The sequence below is a fragment of the Saimiri boliviensis genome, chromosome 8 (assembly GCF_048565385.1).
Source record: "Saimiri boliviensis isolate mSaiBol1 chromosome 8, mSaiBol1.pri, whole genome shotgun sequence".
Taxonomy (NCBI): Eukaryota; Metazoa; Chordata; class Mammalia; order Primates; family Cebidae; genus Saimiri; species Saimiri boliviensis.
In genome coordinates, this window is record NC_133456.1 from 104,032,034 (window position 1) to 104,044,606 (window position 12,573).

The 12,573-nt window shown below is 44.3% G+C and overlaps 1 protein-coding gene across 1 annotated transcript in view; it reads right to left on the reverse strand.

Annotated features, from left to right (window-relative positions):
- The window catches only part of TMEM236 (transmembrane protein 236), a 48,048-nt gene extending 39,895 nt beyond the window's left edge, over positions 1-8,153 (reverse strand). The window contains exon 1 of the mRNA XM_003930643.3: positions 6,659-8,153. Coding sequence (XP_003930692.1) covers positions 6,659-6,915 — 257 coding nt within the window. The 5' untranslated portion in view covers positions 6,916-8,153. The remainder of the gene's footprint in view (positions 1-6,658) is intronic.
- Positions 8,154-12,573: the final 4,420 nt, after the last annotated feature.

Consider the following 12,573-nt stretch of genomic DNA (forward strand, 5'->3'; position numbering starts at 1 on the left):
ATGAAAGAATTAAGGCTCAAAGAATTCAAATAACACACATAAATTCTCACAGTCAATGTCAAAGCTAGGATTTGAATCCAGGCAAGCTTTCTTTTACGTATATTCCTGGGACACATCCTTTATTGACTGATGACTCACTCTATCCTGAAGACCTGTCTCACGGGGCTCATAACACCAGCCTGGACCTTCAGGGAAGTTCTCAGATAAGTCTCATCAACATCAAATCATGAATGTTCAGGAGCTATGAAATTTCATATAAACAACTATTTGACTATTCCTCAAAAATAATTCATATGTTCAATCCTTATTTTCCCTAGTAGCAATTAATTTGTTTCATCATCATGTAGCAATCAAGATATGACACCCTATGTACTATCCCATTTATTGTAACAGCCAAATACATGTCTGGAAGAAATGTATATTAATGACATTAAAAGCATCACATTTTTCTGGCTGGGCATGTATCTCACGCTTGTAATCCCAGAATTTTGGGAGACTAAGGTGGGTGGATCACTTGAGGTCAGGAGTTGGAGACCAGCCCGGCCAACATAGTGAAACCGTGTCTCTACTAAAAATACAAAAATTAGCAGGGCATGGTGGCGCAAGCCTGCAATCCCAGCAACTTGAGAGCCTGAGACAAGAGAATGCCTTGAACCCGGGAGGCAAAGGTTGCAGTGAGCGGAGATCGTGCCACTGCACTCCAGCCTGGGCGACAGAGTGAGACTCCATCTCAAAAAAGAACCAGAAAACAACAAACAAAACACATTGTATTTTTCTTGAAACACACTTGGCATTCAAAGTCAGAAAGAATAAAGGAAAAGAAACTTGCATGCCTAGAGGAAACTGCATGGAATCAGACAGACCCAGGCTCACAAATCCTACCTCCCCCATTAGCTACCTTTTTTTTTTTTCTTTTCTTTTTTTTGAGACAGGGTTTTGCTCTGTCAACCAGGCTAGAGTACAGTGGCATGATCACAACACACTGTAGCCTTGATCTCCAGGACTCAAACGATCCTTCCCCTTTAGCTCCCGGAGTAGCTGAGACTGCAGGCACGTATCACCATGCCTGGCTAATTTTTAAATTTTTTTTGTAGAGATAGGGTCTATGTTGCCTAGGCTGGTCTTGAACTCATGCACTAAAGCGATCCTCCCACCTTAGCCTCTCAAAGTCTTAGGATTACAGGCGTGAGCTACCATGCCTGGCTCCGCTTGCCAGCTTTATCAGTTGACAAAGTTAATTACTTTAAGTTTCAGTTTCTTTGTCTATAAAATGAGAACACTAGCATCTACGCTTTACTGAGGTATAAAGATTATATTCAGTAGTACAGAAGCTGTAAAGCTCCTCTAACAGTTCTCAGTAGTTATTGATTCTCTTCTATGCCAGTAAAAGATAACTATATGATAATGCTCATGAAATTGGCCAGGAAGAAACAGTTTCAGTTTCACTGAAATTACAGATAACCTGTTCACTGTCTATTTAAAACACGTTGTGGCCAGCCACACCCGCAAACAGAAACTAAAAACTGGGAAGTCTATTTCCCAAAAAAAGAAATCACTGAGAGATGTAGCTATGACAACCCAAAACACGTTAGCACAGGGGAGGTGCCTGGGCCAGATGTACTTTTAAAACAAAGTCTGAGCAGACACCAAAAGTTACTGGTATACCACATGCACTAAGACCAGAAACGAAAGCCTTAATCGCAATTGCCCCAGGAGATTGGGACCTTGTCCTTTAAAGAGGCAGTTTAGGATGGTGGCTAGAGGTACCCATTACAGAGTCAGACTTAGGTCCAAAGTCTGGCTTTTCCACTCTCTCTAGTTCACTGACTCGAGGAGAATTGTTGAACCTCTCTAATCAGCAGTTTTATCTTGAGAATAATAATGATAAACTTATAAAGATTCCACTTTAGGCCAGGCACAGTGGTTTATGCCTGTAATCCTAGCACTTTGGGAGGCCAAGGTGGGCAGATCATCTGAGGTCAGGAGTTCAAGGCCAGCCTGGCCAACATGGTAAAAACCCATCTCTATTAAAAATACAAAAATCAGGCGGATGTGGTTGTGTACCTGCAATCCCAGCTACTCAGAAAACTGAGACAAGAGAATTGTTTGAACCTGGGGGCAGAGGTTACAGTGAGCCAAGATCTCTCCACTGCACTCCAGCCTAGGTGACAGAGCTAGATTCAAAAAAAAAAAAAAAAAAAAAAAAAAAAAAAAAAAAAAAATCTACTTTATGAGGTGAAATAGATATTTCTCTCTCTTTTTGTTTTTCAGAGATGGGATCTCACTCTGTCACTCAGGCTGGAGCAGTGGTGCAATCATAGATCACTGCAGGCTCAAACTCCTGGGCTCAAGCCATCCTCTTGAGTAGGTGGGACTACAGGCATGTACCACCACACCCTGCTGATTTTGTAATGTTTTGTAGAGATGAGGTCTCACTATGTTGCCCTGGCTGGTCTCTAACTCCGGGCTTGAATCAGTCCTCCCAGCTAGGCCTCCCAAAGTGTTGGGATTACAGGTGTGAGCCACTGCACCCGGCCTAAGAAGTACATATTTCTGTACCACCTCAGATCAGTACTTACATGGCATATAATCAACAATCTGTGAAGAATGAATTACAATAGCCTAATAATAATAACAGTAAGTTATATGGGAAGGTTTGCTGCCTAAATGACATTCAGAATCTAGTCCCAGGAATTTGAGTCAATATGAACACAAAAAAACCGAAACACGAAAAACCCAAGAGCTTTTTCCTGGGCAGTGGTGGGCCAGTTTTCCACTGGTTTATTTCTGTTGTCATTTAAACCTTCCACCATTCCCTCAAAATTCTAACCCAGCCAGGAGTCTCGGATGGTCAAAGCCACTCCTACAGGGTATGAGAGGTGCAGGGCCCAGTCCAGCTCCCAGCTACCCCTTAGGTGACCCTGGGGCTCTGGTTAAGGTCTGGGAAGGCTCTAAACCATACTGATAAAAGCAGTGCCAACAACAAAATGCTTTATTTCCAGAAATCCCTTAAGACCCCTGCTCCCGGAGAAATAAAACTCTCCCGGTGAGGTTCGCAGGGGCCACATCCAGGATCTGTAGCTAAGGAGGGCGTCATGGATTTCACGTGTCAGCTCACCCCCAGCATCCTCCCAACCGCAGTAATGGTATTTCTAGCTCCAGTGCAGAGTCTATTATTTGTACATTTCTGCCGGTGTGTATGGTCAAGTTCCCAGTAATTCACTGTTCACATGTGATCTATGCTGTTCACTTCCAAAATAAAACATCGGCAGGGCACAGTGGCTCATACCTGTAATCCCAATGCTTTGGAAGGCCAAGGCAGGCGGATCACCTGAGGTCAGGAGTTCAAGCCCAGCCTGGCCAACACGGTAAAACCCTGTCTGTACTAAAAATAAAAAATAAAAAATAAAAATAGCCAGGAGTGGTGGCAGGTGCCTGGAATCCTAGCTACTCAGGAGGCTGAGGCAGTAGAATCACTTAAACCTGGGAGGCGAAAGTTTCAGTGAGCTGAGATAGCGCTACCACGCTCCAGCCTGAATAAGAGTGAAACTCTGTCTCAAATAAATAAATAAAATAAAATAAAACATCAGTATGCAAGCAAAATTAACTTATCAGAGAAAACAGAGAGGTCCCAGATGAGTAAGAATGAGACGTGAAGCTCTAAAAGGAAAAATATATTGATACCAGAGACTCTCTTTCCTTGATGCCTTTATGTGGATCAATAGAGCCATTAGCTAAGCTGCTAGTTAAATCAACACTAAATACTGGTTTATTTAAAATATCTCTATATCATTATCGAAGTACTGTACTTTCCTCTCCTACAAGGGTAATAGAATTTACCTACATAGAAAATTATTTATTTTTAAAGTCTAAGTAGGCCAGCTTTGGTGGCTCACGCCTGTAATCTCAGCACTTTGGGAGGCCAAGACGGGTGGATTGTTTGAGACCAGCCTGAGCAACATGGCAAAACTTCATCTTTACAAAAACACAAACAAATTAGCCAGGTGTGGTGCTGCACACCTGTAGTCCCAGCTACTCAGGAGGACGAGGTGGGAGGATCACCTGAGCCCACTGGGGAGGTCGAGGCTGCAGTGAGCGATGATCATACCAATGCACTCCAGCCTGGGCAACAGAGCCACACCCTGTCTCAAAACATATAAATAAGTAAATAAAAAGTCTAAAGGAACAGTTGTTTTGAAAAAAAAAAAACTTAGTTAAAGGTCAAAGTATGACTTAGGCCTGTAAAATGCAATGTAAATAATTAAAAGTAGACATTACAGGTATTGATCGACTTACGACCTACGCAACTTACAACCATTCGACTTTACGACCACAATCGCTAGCCACGACTGCTCCACGTCTGGCAGCGCAAACGTTGCCCAGCTCGGCGTACGACGGTGCGGACCAGCTTCCGGCAGCACTACCGTCTCCGCGTGCACCATTTCAACTGTTATCCCAGACTCAGTACAGCAATTTGTGTTTTGTGCCTTGGATATTTTTCATCAAACCTAAGATGTCTACCAAGAGGAGTTGCCAATAAAATGTTTCATACATGTTTATATATTTTGATATGTTTTACAATTGGGAAAATGTTTCCTATGGTATTTTTTACACCTGTATTTTGTATTTTTGTATGCACCTGTATTTTGTAATTTTGTATGTTTTGCAAATATTAAACCAGTTGCACTGGTAATGCAGTGTTTTACTTAAACCTGACGAATGTAAAAATAAGAAACAAAATAGTGTAGAGATGATACAAATGGCATAAAATGAACAAAGAAAATTATGATATATAACAATAATGAAAGAAAATTATGATAAAATATGACTTAAAGATTTTTATAACATCATTTCACAGTACTGTACATATAGCCTACTCAACTTACGACCAAACTGTGGTACGACTGGTCTGTCGGAACCAATCGTGGTTGTTAAGTTGAGCACTAGGTGTACTTTCAGTTTTAGGCAAAATTAAAATTCCACATTATCATCTTGTGATGATGACTTGTATACACGACTTGTATACACTGACTCTGATAAGTTTATACAGTATAGTGTACAGGAGAATTAGGTCCAACATTTACTGCTTAGGGCAGCATGGAATGGCACCAACTCCAGTCTTACTAACCCGCCTCCTGTGTTATTATCACTCAGTATGAATGACTGTAGAAAAATAATAGAAGATACCATAATATCCATACATTTACAGAAGCAGTAATTCTGACCTTCCATCAATCTCACATTAGATACCTATGCTCTGCTCACATCCTTACCCATAGGACGTTAGAACATATCTTTCAGGATATGTTACTGGGAGTCTAAATTAACTTAGCCATTGTGGAAGACAGCGTGGTGATTCCTCAAAGACCTAAAGACAGAAATACCATTTGACCCAGCAATCCCAATACTGGGTGTATACCCAAAGGAAGAGAAATCATTCTATTACACGGACATACGCACCCGTATGTTCGTTGAAGTACTATTCACAGTAGCAAAGACATGAAATCAACCTAAATGTCCATCAGTGATAGAGTAGATAAAGAAAATGTGTTACATATATACTCCATAGAATACTATGCAACCATGAAAAAGAACGAGATTGTGTCCTTTGCAGGAACACAGATGTCCTTAATACCTGGGTGATGAAATAATCTGTACAACAAATCCCCATGACACAAGTTAACCTATGTAACAAACCTGCACTTGTACCCCAAACTTAAAACAAACAACAAACAAACATATCTGAAAGCATCACTGGAATTCCCTGCTAAAGAACTCTTTTACGGGCCAGGCACGGTGGCTCACTCCTGTAATCCTAGCACTATGGGAGGCAGAGGAGGATGGATCATTTGAGATCAGGAGTTCAAGACCAGCCTGGCCAACATGGAAACCCCGTCTCTACTAAAACTACAGAAATTAGCTGGGTGTGGTGGTTCAACCCTGTTAAATAATCTGTACAACAAACCCCCATGACACGTTAACCTATATAACAAACCTGAGCTTGTACCACTTAACTTAAAACAGACAACAAATGGCCGAGCACGGTGGCTCACGCCTATAAACCCAGCACTTTGGGAGGCCAAGGCAGGCAGATCATGAAGTCAGGAGTTCAAGACCAATTTACTAAAAATACAAAAATTAGCTGGGCATGGTGGCTTATGCATGTAATCCCAGCTCCTCAGGAGGCTGAGGCAGGAGAATCACTTAAACCTGGGAGGCAGGGGTTGCAGTGAGCCGAGATTGGGCCACTGCACTCCAGCCTGGGCGACAGAGTGAGACTCCATCTCAACAAAAACAAACAACAAACAAATTTATCTTTGAAAGCATCATGGGGATTCTGTGCTAAAAAATTCTTTTATGGGACAGGCGCGGTAGCTGACCTCTGAAATCCTAGCACTTTGGGAGGCCAAGGCAGATGGATCACTTGAGGTCAGGAGTTCAAGACCAGCCTGGCCAACATGGCGAAAACCCATCTCTACTAAAAATACAAAAATTAGCCAAGCATGGTGGCATGCAACTGTAATCCCAGCTATTCTGGAGGCTGAGGCAGGAGAATCACTTGAACCTGGGATACGGAGGTCACAGTGAGCCAAGGTTGCACTCCAGCCTGGGCAACTGAGCAAGACTCCATATTGAGAAAGAAAATTCTTTTACTTACCATCCTTTGATCTTTTTGTAAAGATAACGCTTCTTATGCAGGAGAACTTTTACAGGAACCCATATCAGAAGAGTCACCAACGCAACATAGGCAATAGAACAGGAGACGATCAGCCAGTAGTGTGTGTTGTCGGACCTGGCCCTTGTTCGTTGGTAGGCGGTGGCAAACTGTTCCGTGATCACAAGTGTAGGGACAGAGAAAGCAGCAAACTCTAGAAGCTCAAAAACCACAAATTTAATGAGCCTTCCAGAAGCCATCCCGAGGAAAAGCAAGCTGCCACAGACCTGGGACTCTCTCTCTGACTGTGGGCAGCATATGGATCTACAGATACTGAACTGGGATCAAGTTCCTTGTCCTCGACTCGCTAACCAGTGACTTTTTATTCTTTTATTGACCCTCATACGGTTCAATAATCTCCTAACTTAACAACCATGATCTCTTAAAGGAACAGGACTGTTGTGGAAGTGATCACTCAATGTATTTGCACTTCCATTATTAGAAGTCAGATGAACTCTAGAGCATGCCTGGGAGCTCGAGTGAAAGCAGGGTTTTAAAAATGTGTTTACTACTAATGTTAGCACAAAACCATTTGTGTAATAGTCAACTCTTGTTAAGTAAAACTGCTGGAATAATGTAATTTTAGAGTTAAAGGGGAATAGAATCAAATCCTCTATTTTTATATAAAAGCAAAGTCAGGCAAAGAGAAATACTCAAACCTAAGTCTTCATCTTGGAAAACTACCCCTCCCTTTCAACTGCTTGAAAAGGGAGTGTGAATTCACTTTGTCAACGTTCTCACCAGGATTCTCCCTGATACTTAAGATATCCGTTCGTTATTGTGCATTAGTTGTCAAATAACACAGATTAATGTTATTTTTGCTTTGCTGCTCCGCAAGCTAAAATGGTCACATTAGAAACCTTTTATCAGGACGAACACATTAAGAGCTATCTATAACTAGCTCAAGCGCATATCAAATATTTAAAAGACAACAATTGTCTCCATGAAGTATCCTTCCTTCGAAAAACATAGTTGAGGCCAGGCATGGTGGCTCACACCTGTAATCCCAGCACTTTGGGAGGCCGAGGTGGGTAGATCACTTGAGATCAGGAGTTCAAGACCAGCCTGGCCAACATGGCAAAACCCTGCCTCTATGAAAAAATACAAAAATTAAGGCCGGGCGCAGTGGATCATGCCTATAATCCCAACACTTTGGGAGGCCAAGGCAGGTGGATCACCTGAGATCAGGAGTTTGAGGCCAGCCTGACCAACATGGTAAAACCACCACATCTCAACTTAAAATATATATACATATAAAACTAGCCAGGAATGGTGGTACATGCCTGTAATCCCAGCTATTCGGGAGACCGAGACAGGAGAATCGCTTGAACCTGGGAGGTGGAGGTTGCAGTGAGCCACTATTGTGCCACTGCACTCCAGCCTAGGCAACAAGAGCAAAACTCCATCTCAAAAGCAAAAACAATACAAAATGTAGATAGGCATGGTAGCACATGCCTGTAATCCCAGCTACTTGGGAGGTTGAGGCAGGAGAATCACCTGAACCGAGGCGGCTGAGGTTGCAGTGAGCCGAGATCATGCCACTGCACTCCATCCTGGGCAACAGAGCAAGACACCGTCTCAAAAAAACAAAAACAAACAAACAAAAACAAAAACCTATCTGAGCACCTACAATGAGCATTTTCGTGTGTGTTAGGATGTGAAGATGAATGAGTGACAGAAGATCCTGTCCTGAAAGTGCCTGAGGTCCAATGGAGGTGACAAACTGAGGACAACAAAAACCGAGGTCAGAAGCGTAAACAAAGTGCCGTGGTGTCACCTGGGGGAACTTCACCGAGCTTCCCCTTGGGGTTGTGGGAAGGGGACGGGCACGTAAGCATGGTCAGGATGGATGGGGGCACTGTGGCGTCAGTGGCATTTCAGACAGAGCCAAGGATGCTGCAGCGGTTCATGAGAATCTGGTGTGGCACAGCAGGAAACAGAAGAAGGCAATGTTAGAATAATAGTTTGGGAGGCCAGGTGCAGTGGCTTACACCTGTAACCCTGGCACTTTAGGAGGCCGAGGTGGGTTGATAGCTTGAGAAGGCCAGGAGTTTGAGACCAGCCTGGGCAACATGGTGAAACCTCTTTTCTACAAAAACGTAGCCAGGCACAGTGCGGTGTGCCTGTGGTCTCAGCTACTTGGGAGGCTGAGGTGGGAGGATTGCTTGAGCCTGCGAGGTTGAGGCTGCAGTGAGCTGCGATCGTGCACAGCACTCCAGCCTGAGCAACAACGTGAGACCCTGCAACAACAATAAAATAGGTTGGGGTCATAATGTAGTGTCCCATTAAGGGTTTGGAGTGTGTGTGTGTGTGTAGCTGGCAGTAAAAAAGCGAGGTTTTCTGAACACAGCAGTCCTTTGTCATCACAAACGGAGCAGGAGTGACGAGGTGGGCATCACACTAGCAGACATTGAGTCCTGTCCCTTCTGCAGCTTTCCCTGTGCCTGCTATCACACTGATGCAGACCGTATTTCTCTAGGCTTCCCTCTCAAGGCCCTCCACAGAAGGGACCCTGCACTACCAGACTTCCAGGGTGCATGGGAGGCTCCTGGATGGGTGCCTTCTGCCCTCCCACTGCAGGACAATTAGTCAGGGGCTTCTTCAAGCCATCTAGCTATTTTATTTGAACTTGGATTTTGAATCCATTGAAGTTCAGCAGAGGTTCTTTCAAGCCAAAGAAACTCGGAAGAACAGTGATAAAATACGAAGGTGGGGTGGAGACCCCTCTGGACAGCAGTTTGTCGTCAACTACTTCTTATTTTGAGGTGCAGTCTCGCTCTGTCATCAGGCTGGAGTGCAGTGGTGTGATCTCAGCTCACTGCAACCTCTACTTCCCGGGTTCAAGCGATTCTCCTGACTCAGCCTCCCGAGTAGCTGGGGCTACAGATGTTCACCAACATGCCCGGCTAATTTTTGTATTTTTCATAGAGATGGGGTTTTGCTATGTTGGTCAGGCTGGTCTCAAACTCCTGACCTCAGGTGATCTGCCCGCCTCAGCCTCCCAGAGTGCTGGGATCACAGGCATGAGCCACCACACCCTGTTATCAACTACTTCTAAGAGCCTATCATTGACATCAATTGTCAGTATCATCCCTGATGAAAATGCCTATTTAAATGATACTGCATGTGAATTATATTTTAACCTAACACTCCATCTTGAGTCACTAGCACTCTGTTGAATCATAACTTCTGCTACAAACTTTGTGTATGAATAGGAATTATTGAGCATTTGAAGAGAGTTATTGAATAAAAATAGCTTGGTTCTTGAAAAAGAAGTCTCTTGCCCAGGTCTATAATCCCATTTTGAATGCTCAATTTTTACTTCCATTCACGAGAATTTAAAACTGACACTAGCTTTGTTTCTCACCTGTGACATTCCTGTGGTTTATAATCTTCCTTCACCTTTACCTTATTTTTTAATTTTTTGAAAGAGTCTCACTCTGTCGCCCAGGCTGGAGTGCAATGGATCGATCTCAGCTCACTGCGACCTCTGTCTCCTAGGTTTAAGTGATCCTCATGCCTCAGCCACCCTAGTAGCTAGGATTACAAGCACCCACCACTACACTTGGCTAATTTTTCTATTTTTAGTAGAGACGGGGTTTCACCATACTGGTCAGTCTGGTCTCGAACTCCTGGCCTCAAGTGATCCACCCACCTCAGCCTCCCAAAGTGATGGGATTACAGGCATGAGCCATTGCTTCCAGCCACCTTTACCTTTAAAGATGACACCAAGAGTGTTAGCATTCATGTGACATGACCTGTGGCCAGTGTTCTCTACCTCCTGGAATGCTCTGGTCACTGGCTGTGCTTTCTTTAGGAGGAAGGCTGTGATTCTTGCTTTCTGCCTGCTATGAGCCCAACTCCATGTAAAGAAACAGTTAAGTGTGTCCGCATTGTCCATTGAACACTTCCTATGTGCAGACCATGGCAGTCCCTGTCCCTATGGCTCTGCCTAGGGAGACAGCACAGGTGCCCACACAGACCCGAAGACACTGGTGGAGTAAGTACACAGGGCAAGTTAGGGCTGGGAAGGGTGACCCGCCCTCAGTCCATGTCCCTTCACCAGCCACATCTCCCTGAATGAATGGGCCCTGAGCTATATAGAGTGTCCAGCAAGCTATATGGAGCCTGGCATAAACCAGGCCAATCAGATTCTCACTCAGGATTTTTTTCAGATCAAAACAACTTTTTTTTTTTTTGGAGACAGAGTTTTGCTCTGTCACTCTGACTGGAGTGCAGTGGCACAATCGCAGCTCACTGCAATCTCTGCCTCTGGGGTTCCAGCGATTGTCCAGCCTCAGCCTCCTGAGTACCTGGGATTACAGGCATCCCCCACTATGCCCAATTAATTTTAGGATTTTAGCAGAGATGGGGTTTTGCCATGTTGGCCAGGCTGGTCTCAAACTCCTGACCTCAAGTGATGTGTGCTGGGATTACAGGGATGAGCCACCGTGCCTGGCCTCAAAACACCTTTTGGATGCTTGTAGGGTGCTACAAATGATGTAATGTCCTTATATCATTCGTTTATATACTGGGTTCCCTACAAAACCATGAGCTCCTGGGAAGCAGAGAGCATCTGCTTTTCATCTGTGTACCCCCATTTCTCAGTGCAGTGCTTAGCACACAACAGTCCCCTACTACATATTCCTGGAAGGAAGGAATGCGTAAATGAAGTATAAGAGATGTGGAGACAGCCAGGCACAGTGGTTCATGCCTGTAATCCCACAATTCTGCAAGGTTGTGGTGGGTGGATCGCTTGAGCCCAGGAATTCAAGACCAACCTGGGCAACATGGCGAAACCCCATCTCCATGAAAAATACAAGAATTATCTGGCATGATGGTGCACCCCTGTAGTCCCAGCTACTCAGGAGGCTGAAGAGGGAGGCTCACTTGAGCCCAGGAGGTGGAGACATGATTGCGCCACTGCACTCCAGACCTGGGCAACAGAGTAAGACCCTGTCCTCTTCCCTGCTCAAAAAGAGAGAGAAGTGGTGAGTTAGGAAGAAAAATAAGAATTTTTTTTTTTTTTTTTTTTTTTTTAAGAAACAAGAATCAGGCAGAGAAGGAAAAAAAGAGAGAAGTAGGCAGCAAAAAGAATGTGCAAGGATTTGATCACAGTTAACTCTTTTTACTCCAAGGGAATGCTGCCTCCCATGCTGACATTTCCAAAGTAGGAATCACATTCTATCACTCTCAATTCAGCCTATTCACTCAGTCTACAGGCTCTGGTTGCCTTACTCGGTCCTCCTTACCCTCGCAATGCATGGGCTCCAAATAAAGCTACCAGGTCTCTTTTCTTCAGAGCATGGCTCTTTGGGTTCTCAAGGTAAAAAAGACAAAGTCCCTGTGGACTGCAGAATTGATTCATCTCAGTATGCCTGTTGAAAAAGACTAGGACCCTTTCCAAGCATTTACCAAGGCTTCGTAGATGTGAAGGCTGTAATATTTCCCCAGCCTCCTCCAATCTGTGGGTCCGCAAAAAGTACACATGCCCTAACAGGTTTGCAGCATGAATGAAGGAGACTGGTAAGGACTGTCTGGTATTTGCCTGGTCCAAGGCATAGCCTTCAATCATGTCAGAGTCTTCAGCCCCTTTTTTTTTTTGAGACAGAGTCTCACTCTGTTCCCCAAGCTAGAGTGCAGTGGTGTAATCTGGGCTCACTCCAACCTCTGCCGCCCGGGTTCAAGCAATTCTCCTGCCTCAGCCTCCTGAGTAGCTGGGATTACAGGCGCTTGCCACCGCACCTGGCTAATTTCTGTAGTTTTCAGTGGAGACAGGATTTCACCATGTTGGCCAGGCTGGTCTTGAACTCCTGACCTCATGATCCACCCACCTCAGCCTTCCAAAGTGCTGGATT